At 56.8% G+C, this 17,097-nt stretch overlaps 2 protein-coding genes across 9 annotated transcripts in view; both read right to left on the bottom strand.

Annotated features, from left to right (window-relative positions):
• Positions 1-82: 82 nt before the first annotated feature.
• On the bottom strand, positions 83-10,965 carry TMEM150A (transmembrane protein 150A; the record flags this gene model as incomplete). Its single annotated transcript, XM_080620853.1, has 7 exons — positions 83-327; positions 5,260-5,437; positions 6,390-6,517; positions 6,632-6,699; positions 6,850-6,921; positions 9,015-9,062; positions 10,886-10,965. 7 exons carry the CDS (start codon positions 10,963-10,965, stop codon positions 83-85), a joined length of 819 nt encoding a protein of 272 aa, XP_080476979.1.
• Positions 10,966-14,080: 3,115 nt separating this feature from the next.
• The window catches only part of GBF1 (golgi brefeldin A resistant guanine nucleotide exchange factor 1), a 113,307-nt gene continuing 110,290 nt past the window's right edge, over positions 14,081-17,097 (bottom strand). For all 8 annotated transcript variants that reach the window (XM_080620593.1, XM_080620589.1, XM_080620588.1 and 5 more), the window contains 2 exons: positions 16,759-16,896; positions 14,081-16,409 (listed from right to left, as the gene is read on the bottom strand). In XM_080620593.1, the coding sequence (XP_080476719.1) occupies positions 16,123-16,409; positions 16,759-16,896 (425 nt within the window). In that variant the 3' untranslated portion in view covers positions 14,081-16,122. The remainder of the gene's footprint in view (positions 16,410-16,758; positions 16,897-17,097) is intronic.

Consider the following 17,097-nt stretch of genomic DNA (forward strand, 5'->3'; position numbering starts at 1 on the left):
AACTGAGACACATTCAAGGCAGGGAAGTCACTGGAAGAGCCCGATTTGGGGGTCCCTACTGTGAGCCTGCCTCCTGTGGGGGTCAGGCCATAGCCAGGCCCTCTGCATGGCTGTGGATATGGGCTGTGCTGGACACGCTGCTCTCCTCTTTGTAACTTTTGGGGGCCCGGCTGGCTTTCAGCAGGACCAGGAAGGTGTCTGTGGAGATGGCCCCAAACTCAAAGGTGAAGGTGCCATAGAAGACCAGAACATCGATGATGAACATCCACTCACACAGCGCGGCCATGTGCTGCAGCACGAAGCTCTCCTGGATGAAGAACACACCGCCTGAGGGCATCCCAGTCAAGGAAGGTACAGCTGGACCCCTACCATCCCATGGAGGACCTTGGGGCGGATGGTGAAAGAGTCTGGGGCTCAAGTGATCTTCTCCTCGCTTCTTCCATCTTCCAGTGATGATGTGGGACTGAATGGGAAAATTCAGTCTGTAAACAATTGGCTACGAGACTGGTGCTTTAGGCAGGGCTTTGGGTTCTTTGATAATAGCTGGTTTTATAAGGCTCCAGTCTGAATGATGGCACGTGGGAAAGGTTTATCTCACAGAGGCAAAAGGATGCTGGGGCATGAATTAACAGGGCTCATTTGGAGAGCTTTAAACTAGATTCGAAGGGGGATGGGGTTGTAGCTGGGCTTGCCCCAGTGGGGCAGCACTCTAGAATCGATGAAGACTGTGAGGCCTCCTATAATCCTAGGGTGAAATTGGTGAGCTCAGCTCCCTCCTTGAAATGCCTGTACACCAATGCGCGCAGCATGGGAAATAAGCAGGAGGAGTTGGAGACCTGTGTTAAGTCAGGAGATTATGATCTGGTGGCAATTACAGAGAGGTGGTGGGACAGCTCACATGACTGGAGTATAGTCATGGAGGGCTATGTCCTTTTCAGGAAAGACAGGCCAGCCAGGCGGGGTGGTGGGGTTGCTCTTTATGTGCGAGAGCAGCTGCAATGTACTGAGCTCTGTCCAGGGACAGGGGATGAGCGAGTTGAGAGTCTGTGGGTGAGAATTAAGGGGCAGGCTGGCAGGGGCGATACTGTTGTGGGTGTCTGTTACAGGCCACCAGATGAGGGTGAGGAAGTTGACGAGGCCTTCTACAGGCAGCTGAGAGCGGCCTCACAATCACAGGCTGTGGTCGTCGTGGGGGATTTTAACTTCCCTGATGTTTGCTGGAAGGACTACTCAGCAACCCAGCCACAGTCCAGGAGGTTCCTCCAGTGTATGGATGATAACTTCCTCATGCAAATGGTGGATGAGACAACCAGGAGAGGAGCACTGCTGGATCTCATCCTCACTAACAAGGAGGGGCTGGTCGAAGCAGTAAAGGTTGAGGGCTGCCTTGGTTGCAGCGACCACGAGATGGTGGAATTCAGGATCTTGTGTGGTAGGACCAGTACAATAGCAAGTAGAATTGCAACCCTGGACTTTAGCAGGGCAAACTTTGGCCTTTTCAAGCAATTGCTAGGGGAAATCCCATGGGCAAGGCTGCTTGAAGGTAAAGGGGCCCAAGATAGTTGGTTGACATTCAAGAATTGCTTATTCCAAGCTCAAGAGTGGAGCATCCCGACACGTAGGAAGTCAAGGAAGAGGGCCAAGAGACCTGCGTGGCTAAATAAGGAACTGCTGGGTATGCTCAAGTGGAAGAGGAGAGTTTACAGGTCATGGAAGGAGGGGCTGGCCACTCGGGAGGAATATAAGGCTGCTGCTAGAGGGTGTAGGAAGGCAGCTAGGATGGCTAAGGCCTCCTTAGAATTAAATCTGGCCAGAGGGGTCAAGGACAGCAGAAAGAGCTTTTTCAAATACATGGCAGATAAAACGAACACCAGAGGCAAGGTAGGCCCACTGATGAACGGGATGGGTGCCCTGGTGACAGAAGATACAGAGATGGCAGAGTTACTGAATGCCTTCTTTGTCTCAGTCTACTCTGCTGGAGGCAGTCCTGAAGAGCTCTGTACCCCTGAGACCTCAGATGAAGTCAGGTCAACGGAGCAGTTTGCCTTAGTCGATGAGGAATGGGTTAGGGACCAGTTGAGCAATCTGGACATCCATAAATCCATGGGTCCAGATGGGATGCACCCACAAGTGCTGAGGGAGCTGGTGGAAGTCATTGCTAGACCACTCTCCATCATCTTTACCACGTCTTGGGAAACGGGAGAGGTGCCTGAGGACTGGAGGAAAGCAAATGTCACTCCAGTCTTCAAAAAGGGCAAGAAGGAGGACCCGGGTAACTATAGACCGGTCAGCCTCACCTCCATTCCTGGGAAAGTGATGGAACACCTTATCCTTGATGCCATCTTAAGGCATGTCAAGGATAAGAGGGTTATGAGGGGCAGTCAACATGGCTTTACCAAGGGGAAGTCATGCTTGACCAACCTCATAGCCTTTTATGAGGAACTAACACGGTGGATGGATGATGGCAGAGCGGTGGATGTGGTCTACCTTGACTTCAGCAAAGCATTTGACACAGTCTCCCACAGCATCCTCATAGCTAAATTGAGGAAGTGTGGTCTGGATGATCAGGTAGTGAGGTGGACTGCAAACTGGCTGAAGGAGAGAAGCCAGAGAGTTGTAGTCTATGGGGCGGAGTCTAGTTGGAGGCCTGTATCTAGTGGAGTGCCTCAAGGGTCAATACTGGGACCAGTATTATTTAATATATTCATCAACGATTTAGATGAGGGAATTGAGTATACTATCAGCAAGTTTGCTGATGACACTAAGCTGGGAGGAGTGGCTGACACGCCAGAAGGCTGTGCTGCCATCCAGCGAGACCTGGACAGGCTGGAGAGTTGGGCAGGGAATAACTTGATGAAATATAACAAGGGAAAGTGTAGAGTCCTGCATCTGGGCAGGAACAACCCCAGGTTCCAGTATAGGTTGGGGAACGACCTGTTAGAGAGCAGTGTAGGGGAGAGGGACGTGGGGGTCCTAGTGGATGGCAGGATGACCATGAGCCAACACCGTGCCCTTGTGGCCAAGAAGGCCAATGGCATCCTAGGGTGTATTAGAAGGGGGGTGGTCAGTAGGTCGAGAGAGGTCCTCCTTCCCCTCTACTCTGCCCTGGTGAGACCCCATCTGGAATATTGTGTCCAGTTCTGGGCCCCTCAGTTCAAAAAGGACAGGGACCTGCTGGAGAGAGTCCAGCGCAGGGCAACTAAGATGATTAAGGGAGTGGAGCATCTCCCTTATGAGGAAAGGCTGAGGGAGCTGGGTCTCTATATTTTGGAGAAGAGGAGACTGCGGGGGGACCTTATTAGTGTATATAAATATATAAAGGGGGAGTGTCACGAGGATGGAGCCAGGCTCTTCTCAGTGGCAAACAATGATAGGACAAGGGGTAATGGGTACAAACTGGAACACAAGAGGTTCCACTTAAACTTGAGAAGAAACTTCTTCTCAGTGAGGGTGACAGAACACTGGAACAGGCTGCCCAGGGGGGTTGTGGAGTCTCCTTCTCTGGAGACATTCAAAACCCGCCTGGACACATTCCTATGTAACCTTATCTAGGTGTTCCTGCTCCAGCAGGGGGATTGGACTAGATGATCTTTTGAGGTCCCTTCCAATCTCTAACATACTGTGATACTGTGATACTGTGTGACCATGTTCCACTGTCACTGCACGCTGTGAGCAGCTGCCATCCTCAGGAAACACACCGCCACCCCTAAACCCAAGAAACCCCCCATACTTCCCACAGCACCGGGAGGGCCTTGGCACAGGTGAGGCAGTGGCACACATGCCCAGACCAGCCTTGGTAAATCATGGGACTCATGCCAGGTGGGGATTTTCTGAAGAGGCCGGCGCATGGGGACCTCAGGGTACAAACCTCAGGGCAAGCTGTGTGCCCACAGCCTCACCCTCCCCACCCTCTCTTGTCAAACGAGGCTGATGTTCCCCATTCTCCTGCGGGATGCAGTTAGCGCCAGTAAAACTCATCAGCCCTCCATCCCCTCGGCAAGGGGGTTTGGGCTGTTGCATCCCAGCCCTGCAGCACCCCTGTCCCTCTGCACTGCCGGCTGGCTCACCCCAGAGAGGGGACTGCTCCCTTTCCTCCAGGTCCTACTGCTTCCAGAGTCTCTCTATGCTTCTCTTATCACCACTGGGGAACTCTGGGGAAATTCACTGCCAGAGCCACCATGGGTGAGTGGGAAGGCAGGTACATCCCCAGCCCTCCATGTGATGCCTCCAGCAGCACCCTGCCATCTGCCTGCAAGATGACAGTATGGGAGAGCCTGAGAGGCAGGGACCTGACCTGCACAGAGTAGATCCTTCTGCTCACACCCCCCATCCCAGCAGGGGAGGTCCAAGCCCTTTCCCCACACCATCCCCACACAGCTCACTGCTTTCCCACTCCCATTCCCCAGTGCTTACAGAGCAGCATGGCCACAGCAGACAGGCACCAAGTGCTGTCTCCCTTGTCCTTACATGCCCTGCCTGTCCCTCCCAGCTGGCACAGCCCCATGGCACTCCTGCCCTGCCCAGCTCCCTGCCTGCTTCCCATCCCACCTGCTTGCTGCCATGACAGAGCAGGACCTTCTGGCATGCACCAGACCCACAAGCACCCTTCAGGCTCCTCCTGCACTGCTCACCCTGGCCAGATCCCAGCCAGCCTCTCTGGGACCTGTGGACACTGCATGCATTTTCCCCTTCCTGCCCAATAACCACCACCTTGTTTCCCAACTTATCGCTAACCTCAGTCCCAAATAAGCCACTGGCTCCTCGGCTACACACTTGGGATATTCTTCCAGCCCTGCTGCCATGCCCTTCCTCCCTGGTGTGGTGTTTGCAGACCTCAGTGCCTGGCTTCAGCTGTACCGGCAACTCAGATGGACTTTGCATTACTGAAGGCTCAGCGCACCTTTGTCTCATTAAAAAAACCCCACAAGTAACCAGCCCTTCCACTCTGCACAGTGTGAGGCTGGAGCCTGCAGTGGTGGCTGTGCTGGGGTGCAGCAGCCAGGGCAGGGCTGATTTAGGCACCCCAGCACCTTGAGAGATGTCCGTCAGTGTTCCTTCCCCTCCCTGCATGGCCCTGATACTGCTGCTCCCCAGCCTACACCCGCATGAGCTGCGTGCCCTCAGCCCCTGCACAGCCCCTCTCCTGCACCGTGCCTTGCTGCCAGACCAAAGATGGAGGACGCGGGGTGCGCACTCCCCATGAGGACACCTTTAGCCAGCTCATCCCAGATCTCCTCCCCATACGCCCCAGAAGGATACTGAAGACGAGGGTGAGGAAGGCCACAATGGTGAGGATGCTGCGTAAGTGGCCAGTCCAGTACTGCCCACGGGTTTTGGCCATGCGGTAGGTGAGGATGGACTGCAGGAGCAGGAACAGCATGCTGGTGGGAAAAGCCACCCCTGCCCCGATGTAGTGCAGCACCTTGGCGTGATCCACCTGCAGGGGAAGAGACCTTCAGTGCCGGCACCCTCGTACGCTCCCCAGCATGAAATGGCTCTGCTCAGGGGGTGGGCTTGTGCCCCCGCAGGGGTGCAGCAGTGCCAGGGATGGGTCCTGGCAGCTCATCCTGTGCCCATCTCCTGGCTGAGGAGCAGATGTGGACCCACTGTCTGCTGCTGGGATCTCAAAGCGCTCCCTTTGTTTCGTCATGGGGTGGTAGCTCCTGAGCCCCTTCGGCCAACAGCTCTACTGTGCCCAGGGGCATTGGTCAGGAGCTGCCCTGTGCCATCAGCAGCATCTAGGGCTGCCTGCACCCCTCCTGGAGGTCACAGCCCTGCTGAGCTGAGCCATGGCCCCACTGAGCCATGGGGCAACAGCGCACTGGGGCCAGAGAAGCTTCTCCCGGGTGGCGGTGCTGGCAGCAGCCTCCTACCAAGTGGAAGGGCCTGGCTGCCGCAGGCAGAGGGCTGGCAGCTGCTGGGAGGCCAGTGCCTGGCAGTGCAGGCATGGGAGAGTGCTGCCGCCAGGCCCTGGCTGCTCTGGACGCCCTGTGAGCACAGGCTCTGCCCGGACAGTTTCTTGGCATCACCCCCAGAGCAGCAAACACCCACACGGAGGGCAGCGGGAGCACTGGCAGCTTGGCCCAGTCTCCTCTGCCTGGCTGGCAAGTCCCTGCCTGCACAGGGTCAGGTGTCCATGGAGGGGACAGACCATGCAGAGGGGCTCAGATAAGGTTAAACCAAACCCACCAGCTTAATCCAGACCCAAACCTATGAGTGCACGAAGAGGACTCCCAGTGCCTGGGGAAGCACAGCGCCCAGAAGAGGTGAAGAAGTGCACAGATGGGACCAAAACAACCACCCCAAATCCTACACTGCTGAATGCTGCTCCTGCCCTGCTACAGCCAAGACCCCCTCCTGCCCTGGGGCCCCCTGACGTGATGCCTCACCTGGAAGTTGCCGACCATGGTGAGGCCAGCAGCGCAGACCCAGCCGGTGGCGAGCCCCAAGGTGTTGAGGAGGGATGGCCCAAGGCACTCCAGGAGGTGGGCATAGCGCAGCAGCCCCACCAGGATGACTGCGGGAAGGAGACACAGCCCCATCACACACCTCCGAATGCATCCCCCTCCTCCTGCCCCCTGCCGGGCAGGGAACCTCTCTTCCAGCCTTGCTCCAGGCAGCAGGCACTTACCCATGAAGGAGCCCAGGCTGCAGATGAGGCTGAAGAAGCAGCTCTCAGGGGGCAGGGTGCCACACTTGCTGCGGGGACAAGGCAACACTCAGGAAGCCCTCAGCCAGGCGGCACTGGGGTGCAGTGCTTGCTCCCCCTACCCAGAACATGCTCCTGGGGGCTCTCGGAGCAGCTCTGACCCCCGGCCAGCCCTACGCTCCCACCCCATGCCTGCTCACCTGACAAGGGGAATGTGGTCCAGTGTGCAGCAGGAGCCGGGGCTGTCCACACCACATGACTGGTTGTAATTCCTGCCGGGAGGAAAGGGACAACTGGGGGAGACAAGCTGCTGCCCAGGACCCTCCTGCCCACAGCCCCTGCAAGGGCAACAAAGCTGCTCACCAGCGAGTGCAGCCAGACCCCAGGGATGTGCCCGCACCCCAGGGACAAGCCCCTTCAGTGAGCAACCCACCACCCAACATGGTCCTTCGGGAACATCCTGCCTGGGTTTCCACGGGCTGCACCCTGCCTGCTGGCTTTGCTGCCCACCCAGTGTCCCTGCCTGCAAGGGAGAGGCCATGGTGGGGCAGGAGCTGCACACACTGCTGGATGCATGGGCCGGGGTGCTGGGCTCAGGGGGTTCCTGCAGCCCTAGGCGGGAGCAGGAACCAGCCAGCCCCATCACACACATCCTGGGATGGGAGCACGGGTGGAACCGGGCACGCAGCCACTGACAGCTCCGGGCTTGCACAGGACACGGGACAGGGAACGCCAGGCTGAGCGGGAAACAGCGCCCACAGCCACGAGCACTCGGGGCAGTGCCACCCTGCCCGGGAGCGAGGGAGCTGCCGAGGAGCTGGGCTCTCTGTCCACAGCCACCGCAGAGCCTGGGAGTGCCTCCTGCAGCACGGGGAACCAGAGCTCTTGCCACCTTGAGACACCTTCCTGTACCACAGCTGCTGCTTGCAACCAAATTCCCCCCATGGGTACATGCCCCTTGCCCTCCTGGGAGCTGGCACACACTCACAGTGAGTTTCTGGGCACCCCTTTGCTGCAGCATCGTGCAGGCAGCCAGCACCTCTGCCTGGCACAGGGGAGCAGGACCCCCTCCCCACCCCGCACGCAGGGAGCCCAAGGCCCTGCACCCCACAAAGACCCTCAGACACCCCCTGCCCCACGACAGGGACAGGACTGGGGGGGCAGTGCCACGCTCCCCTGGCTCAGGCTGACCCTCAGCCACCTCCAGCCTCCCAGCAAGCGTACGGTTAAAAGGGCCTTATTGGAAAGGGCCAGGCCGGGCTCTGGTGCTTTTTCAAGTCTCCTCATTTACTGGTGGCTTTGTTTTCCAACCACGAAACCCCGGCGAGGCATGGAGCTCCGTGCCCTGCTCAAGGGCTGCTCCTGGGGCCGTGTTTGGTTTGGGAAGGATTTTTTTGTTATTATTTTGTTTAAAGCAGGCCGCCCGAAGCTGGGAAGCATTATTCATCATTAAGGGCTGGCTGTGCGGCAGAGACAACCCCACACACACATTCTTCCCGGGGCAGAACAAGCCATCAGGCAGGAAATGGCAGCAAGCTCCCCCCCCGGCCCCTTCTCCTTCAAACACTCCAGCAAGAATTAAACTAACATGGATTTTTCTGGGCAGATTTTTAAGGAGACACAACAAGCCCAAAGCCCTGCAGCAGAATCTGCCAGGAAAGCAAACAGTTGTGTTTTCCCCAGCCCTCGCCTCTCCCATGCCTCGTCCCCCATCCCAGGGTACCACAGGCAGCTCTGCCCATGGGGTGGCTGGGCTGTCCTGTCCCCTGGCACTGACAGATTTAGCCTCACACAAGCAAGCCTCAACCCTCCCCATGGAGACACACGGCCTCTGTAATTCCCTGACCACTTATTTCATACTTTCCCCGTGCTCTGGTTTTTCAATGTCCTCCTTCTCCCTGCCCGGTCTGCAGAGGGGTTCACTGGAGCTGCAGGCAGGGGACGGATGGCAGCTCTGGGTAGCCCTGCTCGACCCTGGCACTCTCACTGCTCTGCAGACATGGGGTCCTACCCTGCCTGCAGCTAGACCCCAGGCAGCTCTGCTCCCAAAAGCCACCCAGGGACAAACGGGAGACGTGCCCTGAGGCTCTTGTGCCCCATCACTGTCACCACCATGTCTGCCAAAGGGAGAAGGTGGCTCTGTGCTTCCTCTAAGATGACCTCTCCTGACATCCTCAGCCTCCTCCTAGGGCCAGCCTGGCCCTCAATCCCCCTTTCAATGTGGTGAAAGTGCAGGGGAGCCTTGGCTAGCCAGTGGTCCAGCATAGCACAGCATGGTTCAAGGTCTGGAGGGGACACAGCATTATGGGGTCTGTAACCAAGCTGGTCCATGAAGAAGGGCCCTCACACCCCCCTCAGGCCTTACCAGTTGTGGACAGGGCAGATGTGGTTGTTGGAGAGCGCCATGGCGTACCTGGGAGATGGACAGCAACAGGGATTACCACAGCCACCCGCCTGCCCGCATTCCTGCTCCCAGCCAGCCCCAGCGCCCAGCCCCAGGGTGGGGTAGGGGGGTACAAGCCCCCGCTGAGTGCCGGGGGCCAGCACTCACCCTGTGGCACCTTCCAGCTTCATAAAGCAGGAAAAAGAAAAGCAAGGATCAGCTCCAGCGAGCGTCCCCCTGCAGAGTCACCCGCACCCGGGTCAGTGCAACGAGGCGTTCATGACATGCATCCTACCCAGCTCCAGCGCAGTCTCGGCCCCAGGGCCTCCCCAGCCAAGCAAGGAGCCCTCCCGCCTGGCAGGCCCAGCAGCGGTCAGCACCGCGCTGCTCAAATCACTGCCGTAAACAGCTCAGGTTAAAAATAGGCCCCAGCACCGGTAAGAAAACCCCTTTCCTGCCCAAGCCAGCCATGCAACAGCCAGGCTGCGAAAGGATCATCCCAGCAAAGTGGCGCAGGGCAAAGAGCAGAGCTGGGGGGACTCGAGGGGCAGTGCTGCCCACCCCAAGGGTCATCCACCAAGAGCACCCCGCAGCCCAGCCACTTCCCACCACAGGTCACCCCCAAGTCCCCATCCCAGTGCTCCGTGCTCTCCTGGGAGGGGCAACAAGCCAAGAGAGGCATAGCTGGCACTGCTCCCCACAGTGGGATGTGCTCCCACCCGCCCAGTCACCCCTCATGGCTCTCACATCCCAGGCATGGCCAGTGGCACCCCGAATGGCCCCACGTAGACCCACAACAAGCTTCTACATGCAGCTGCCCAGCCTCACCCTGCCACTGCACTGACAAGTGATATAATGTCCCCCAGGCAGCTGCAGGACATGTCTGGGGACAGAAGCAGGGCCCAAGACCCCCTCTTCCACGGCAGCTCTGGCTGTGAGGGCCATAAGCAGCACCTCCCACCTGAGCTGCTGAGGGCTGGAAGGGCATCTGCCCCCCAGGGTCGCCCATAGGAGACAGACAGGGCTTTGTGAGGAGTCCAGAGGAAACACTGGGAGCATGAGTTCCCTGCACCTGGGTCAGCATTCGGCTTTGTTGCGAAGGAGGATGGGGGATACCACAGGGAGAATCTCTGAGAGATCTGCATGGTCTGGGGCGCGTTTGCTCCATCCCACACTTCAGAAAGTCCCATCACCTATGCTGGGGCTCCCTGCAGCTTTAGGAAAAGGCCCTCATCCAGCACCCACCATCCCTGCAGTGGCACAGGGAGGGCAATGGTCTAGAGAAGAACAGCCCTATGTGAACAGCTGAGCTCACAGAGCCAAGGCCCAGAGTAGAGACCAGCAGGGTGGCTAGTGATGCTCACCCAGGTGACACAGCCTCTACCCCCAGCACAAGGGACAGACATCCCCTGCCCTCCCATCTATCTACCACATGGGATGGGTGCCCATGTGCTGGCTACAGCCCTGGCGCTGCAGGACACAGGCTGGTGGCAGAACTCCCAAGACCATTCCTGTGCCCCACAAGCATCAGCTGTGCTCATGCTTGGACGGGGATGCGTGATCCTGTGGGGTGTCAGGGGTGCGAGGCCAGGGAGCCGTATGCCAGTGCTGCTGCAGGGGATATAGGTCGGCTGTGGGGCATACGAAGGTGTGGGAGCGACCGAGCATGCAGAAGTACCCCAACCTGATGCGGGCCCAGCGGTGCCCTGCAACCCCACACCCTGCTGCATCCCACCCTGGAGCATCTTCCATCCCCCCGGCCTCAGCATCTTGCCCTGCAACATCCCGCTCCGCAGCCCAGGCGTCCCCCGCCCGGGCTTGGGCGCCGGCTTGGGCCGTCCCGCGGCACTCACACGATCCACATGCCGGTGATGGTGAAGGCAGGCAGCGTGATGGGCAGGATTCCCCAGGCCGGCATCCTGGGGCCGGGCATGCCCCGCCGGGCTACGGGCGAACGGGGGCGCCGGGGGAGCCTCCCCGTAGCCTGCTGCTGCCGGGCCGCCGCCGGGCCGCGCTCCCCATGGGCGGCCGAAGCCGGGCGGAGCGAGGTCCGGCCGCGCGGAGCCGAGCCCAGCCGTGCCGGGACAGCCCAGGCCGGCCCCGCCCCGAAGGCAGCGCGGGTCCCGCTCGGCGGGCAAGGCCCGCCCCGTCCGGCGGGGAGCGGGCACGGGGACGTCTCGGACGGCCCCGGGCGCCACGTGGCGGCTGCGCCGCCGGCCCTGGGGGGGTTCGCCGGCAGCCCCGGGCAGGCAGATCTGGGGCGGGCGGCCCGGCCGCGGTGCCTGTGTCTTGACCTCGCGCGGCACAGCCGGGTGTGGGAACACGCTCCCGTTCGGCACCACCCGCAGCAAACAGCCCTCCCTGGAGCTGCAGCCCCGAGCAGCCTCTGCCGCCGTTTTTCGGGCAGCAGGAGCTGGCTGCAGGGCGCTGCGGCCACCGCGCAGCCGATGCTCCCTCTGCCCGTGTCCAGGAGGGTGCAGGCAGCTCAGCAAGTGTGGCCCAAAGGGCACTATCTCAGTGCTGGGGTGAGCCAGGAGGTAACAGCTGGGCACCGAAGACCTTGCTCAGCCCCCTCTTCTTTCTCCTGGGAAGAGGGTTAACATGGGCGCAGCCTTCCCTCCTGAGGACAAAGCCCAGTTTGCTCCCTTGTCTCACCTGACCTTGTGCTCTCCCGAAATGGCTAAGAGACACCTTCAGGGGCCTCACACACCGCAAGCCACTACCCGCCTGCACCATCCGACCTGGCTAGCCTGCCCTCTCCCTTCCCTGGCACTTTCTACAAATGGCTCAATGAGGGGTTATATTTAGCAGCCACCCCCCAACGCTGCTGCCCAGAGAAATTTTTCGTGGAAAACTTGAGGAGAGGAAGCACGACTTCCCCAGCAAGGCCACAGCAGCACCACATCCCTATCAGCTTGGCAACAAGCCACCCTCCCACCCAGCGGCTGCTTGCAGGCTTGCTTCCAAATCCCAAAACATCCGGTGTAGCCCTGGCCCCGGAGCGGCTGGTGCTCAAGAAGCCTGCGCCCTTTCACTGCCACGCGCCTGGGCACTGCACCGGCCCTGGCCAGCATGGGAGAGGAGCTCTGGGTGCCCACCACCTCATCCGGGCCGGGGCTATGCAACCGGAGTAGTATTGCACACTGGGACTTGTAGTCTCGGAGGATCTCATCTTTGTCTGCACTGAATCACTCTCCAGGCAGCCTCCTCGGCACCGGGTCTATCCTTGCTGTTCAGCACATCGGATCCCCGACTTTTTGCTGCAGGAGCTGCACTCTAGAACTTTGCTCCGGAGCCAGCTGTGCTCCCAGAGCTGCCCTGCACTTTGTCTGCTGGCGGACCCTCCCTTTCCCGGCAGCCACCCCGCCGCGGGGACAGGCGGCGCTGGGAGCGCTGCCGGGCAGCACAGGGCCAGCAGTGCAGCTGTTGCCGCCTCCAGCAGCCTTGGCGGGGCTCCGATCGTGCTCGGGCCAGGAGAGAGCAGCACAAACCCCGGCGGCTGCCTCCCGCGCGGGGTGGGGTGGGGTGTGTGGGGGAGTGTGGGTGTGTGTGTGAAGGAGCAGGGCACCGAGCTGTGGGGATACTTCAGGCCCTGTAACAGAGGAGTGCAACAACTGGCACTTGTAGGAGTGAGGGTAACTGCCGAAAACATACTTCACACAGACCAGGTCTTCTAAGTATGCTCAGATTCAGTTTAAAAATTGAAACTAAAGGCAGCACTGATTCACATGTTTCAGTGCCAAATTTGCTTAAAACCCAGGGCTTATCTTTCCACAGGATTTTCTCGCACTAGGAAGCTTCACACCAATGAGGAAAACACCAGCTCCACGTGGCACGTCCTACTAACACACACTAAACGCCAGTAGTTATTTCTGTTCTGTTTCAGCAGTGGAAGTTCTTCATGTAAATAGGAATAGAAGGGGTACGTAAATCCAAACTACAGTGAGGTGTGTCCAGCCCCCTCTGGAAAACAGTGAGTCAGACCTGTAAGACTGGGAAAGAAGTCCAAACCTAGAAAAAGTATATGCTGGGACAAACCTGAAGGCCGGTGTTGTGAGCACTGCTCCTCCCCAACAGCCGTTGGCAGTATTACTCTCTTTTATGTAATTTAAGTTGCAAATAGGGTTCAAGAGCCTTACTGATAAAAATATGTATCACGGCACATCCTACCTGTCAGCTGACTCATATCTCCTTCCCGTTCAAACGCTTCCCCTGCTATTTTTCCTCTGTAACACATGAAACCTCATTATTGCAAAATCCAAACAACGTTCAAAGATTTTTTTTTTTGTTTTCCAGTCCATATCTATTCACACATGTTACAGTCTAGTGAAAACTGTTTAAAGTGCAATTTGGTCTTTCCAGTCAACATTCTTTCCATTCTAGTCTTGCTTCCTGCAGTTTCCTCCGGTGGCTTTTGCTTTGCACTGCAATTTTCTGAATTAAGATGCAATGCTCTCAGTAGAAACTGGGTTTGCAAACAGAGTTTAAAACACAGCATCCCCCAAACAACTATCTGAAGGCAGCAGGAAAAACTGAGCTTTGCCATCAGCTGACACCACTCCAAGAAGCTGAAGGATCATCAGAGGGCAGCAGTGCTGACATCAAAGCACTTAACAACTGAATGATGGTTTACAAAGAGTTAACCGTCTAAAGGTTTCAGTGAATATTTTGGAGACAGCTCAGAAAAACAGAGCTGTAAACAGAAGCAAGGGCTCAGAAATAGAAGGCGGGGAGGTGGGCTGGATGCAGAAGGGCCATAGGCAGCACGAGGATTCAGATACGTGAATGAAGACATCTAAGGGCTGAAAGACCACAATCTGGAAGCAGTGGAGGGTGAGAAAGGGAACTGAAAAGTGAAAACATTCCAGGAATGGTGGAAATGGACTAAGGGAACTGGGATTTATTAACAGGACTTTCCTAGTATGTGCATTACTCTCCCATTACACAATATTCAGACCTTTGCTCAAGCAATTCAAACATACTCCAAGTTTTTGAACCCTTTATCAAGTTTGTAGAAGTGTCTTGGAATCCTTGTGATAGGGAAGGCACTGGTGCCTCACACAGCTCCAGGGGCACTGTGTGGATTTTGCCACAAGACAAGTAGAAAACATTCGGAGGGAAGTATATGGGGTTGTCGATATCTATGGCAAGCATTAGCCCTGGAAGAGCCCAGGATCTCTCATGCCCTCTCTCCAATCCAAATCCTGTCAGTGGAAACAAGGATTTCTTTCTCATCAGATGGAAAATGCTTCTCTCATCCAAGCCAGGCTGTCACCGGGGTCTGCGTTCTGGCTGCATGCTGAGACGCTGCTGGGCACCTGCTCCTCAGCACTAGTCTCTGCCCTCAGTGCTGGCAGTGTGTGAGCACACCTCAGCATAACGCCAGGAATCTTACAGCCGACACTGAACTATTACCAGAAGCAATAGCAACCTAGCTGCTGCAGTTCTGCTTTGTCTACGGTGGGAACGATTTCTGCTCAGCCCTTTGATGGCTGGTCTCCACTGCAGCTCCCCCACGTGCTGACCATCTGTTAGGGCAAGTCTCTCCGTGCTCCATGCAGACAGAGCACTCTCTTGGAGGATCCTGGTACATGGAGCTGGGGGACTGGCAGGTGGGCACACCACCTTGGCAACTAAACTCCACTCCTCCCAAAGCTCTGAGCTGCAGAACCATGACAGAAAAGTAGTGCAACACTGGAACATTCATTTACAGGATGTATTTATTACACTGTAAAAAGTCTGTTGGATTTGTAGCCATTTACTCTGTACACTGGCTGTACTCCCACCCCAACCATAGGTTCCTCTCAGTACAGTATACATGGGGTTGGGGTGCCGCCCATGGCCCTCCCAGTCACCAGTGGGATTTCCAAGATTGGTATTATTGAGCATTTAGCCAACTAATGCAGAGAGGAGGAAGAATGGAAACACAGCACTTGCCAGGCAGCAGCTCTGCTCTGGGCACCAGGAGTGGAAGAGTGGGACATCCTTGCTGCAGGGCTGAAGCACTAGAATGACTACCAGAGCCTCAGCTGCAGGGGTGTTCTAGGTGGAGAAGGTGGTGAGCTCCCAACAACTAGAAGATGCAGAAGGGTGCAGTCCCTGCAGAGCTTCCAAGAGAAAGCACTGCAGACTTACTGGGCATCTGTCAGCCAGTGCCACAGATCAACACATCTCTAGCTGAAGAGGAAGTTCTCCTAAGGAATGGGGCTGGACACCAAGAGGCCTATGCAGCAGCGAGTGGTGGACAACTCAGCACTGCTGTGCACCCCAGGGGAGTGGCTCCTCAGGCACTGTTTGAGACATGGCCACAGTGCTCTGCTCTCAGCTCATGGGACTCTGCATTTCTGTCTCATCTGCTCAGCTAGGCAGAGCCTTCTGAATTTGCTCTCCAGCCAGAAAACCTGATTACATTTACAGCAGGGAGGAAAGCAGTGCTGCCCTTACCAGACTCCCTGGCTACCTACTCCTTATCTAGCATGAGGATTGCTGTTATCCATGTTGCACAAGGAAAGCATGTGGCTACAGCAGACAAGAAGCCCTATGTAGTAAGCTGGGAGCTGCACTGTAAGCAATCCACATTTCTACACAAAATTCTCAACCTGCTGAACCCAGGCATGCGCAGAGCCCAAACAAAGCAGTGAGACCAGAAGCATGGGCAGGAAAGCTAGGGAATGCCTGGGGAATTGTCCAGGGACTGTACTGAATAATCTTGAGAGGCAGTGCTGTACTGCAGCCCCTCTCTGGTGTGACATCAAAGACTTTTCCCTCTTCACTAGATGAACTGGTGGCAGCTTGGTCCCAGGCTGCTAAGTGTGGGCATTGCCTGGCCCCTGAGATTGTGAAGACAGGAAGAAGACTGATCAGTGGAACTGGGCACCCATCCAATACAAAGATTTCTAGGCAGATTTCTAGGTGATTGCCACAAGAAGGGAGCAGAATGTGATGTGCTCCAGGGGGATTTGTGGCAGCAGCCCTTCTGCTTAGGTTAGCATCATCTTCTAAAGCAAACATGCCCACTACCAGAGAACATTTGGCCAGCACCCTCCACCCACAGAGCTTCCTCAGCAGACAGTTCTCAGACATCCTCAAACTAATTGACTTCAGAGGTTGTCATGGGATCAGTGGGCCGTGGAGTAGCTAGGAGGGGAACAGGAGAGGTGGCTTCAATTAGGGCTGGGTTGAGAATGATTGGAAGAGTCATAGGTGGCACCCCAACCTGCAGGGGAGAGGCAAGAGGCTGCAGTATGAGTGGCGGCTGTGCTGTCGTAGGAGGTATGTCTGTAACGGGGCTTGTCTTTGCTGGAGCTGATGCTGGGAAAGGAGGTGAGGCAGAGCTGCTGATGGTGGATGAAGCAGGTGCAGTGGCTCTTTCAGACTCTGGAAAAGAAAAAGACAAAATACATCCTTACACAAGGCCCTGACAAAGTCACCTTTTAGCTCAAAGCTAAGCAGGGCTGAAGATCAACCCAGGGTCCTTTTCAGACTTGCCCCTTCCACATACTTTCTTAAAAGGCCCTGAGGAGCAGGTGCCTATTACAGATATTCTGCCCCAACTTCTCCCCACCTCAATAACCTCAGCAAGAAGGCCACAACCTGTCAATTTGGAAGCACAACAATTCCACAACACCAGAGGCCTGGTCACTGCAGATTATGCTAAACCAAATAAAAGTAGACCTATGCCACCATGCTGGGAAGATGATTCCAGAAAGAAGAAAAGGGGACTCACCACTGGTACCCGGTTCACAGGGCTTCTCCAAGGGAGCCAAGTGGGTAGCTGGTCTCACATCCCCTGTGGGAGAAGGGGGCAGGGCAGACACTAGTGACTTCTGATGCTGCTGTTCCATTGGTATGCTGGGAACAGGATCTAGGAAAACAAAACAAGCAGTGAGCCCAACACATCAGTTTGATCATTCCTTTTGCCCACCCTCAGTTTGCCCTCCTTGTGCCAAGCTCCCACAGCCTCCCGCAAATATAATTTCATGAGCACTCAGGCACTCTGGCAGCTGTGCACTGGACAAGGTGCAAGCACTGAGTCCAAGACCTGTTTTTCTAAGGTTTCTCAGCC

Source organism: Psittacula echo (assembly GCF_963264785.1).
Source record: "Psittacula echo genome assembly, chromosome: 6".
Lineage (NCBI taxonomy): Eukaryota > Metazoa > Chordata > Aves > Psittaciformes > Psittacidae > Psittacula > Psittacula echo.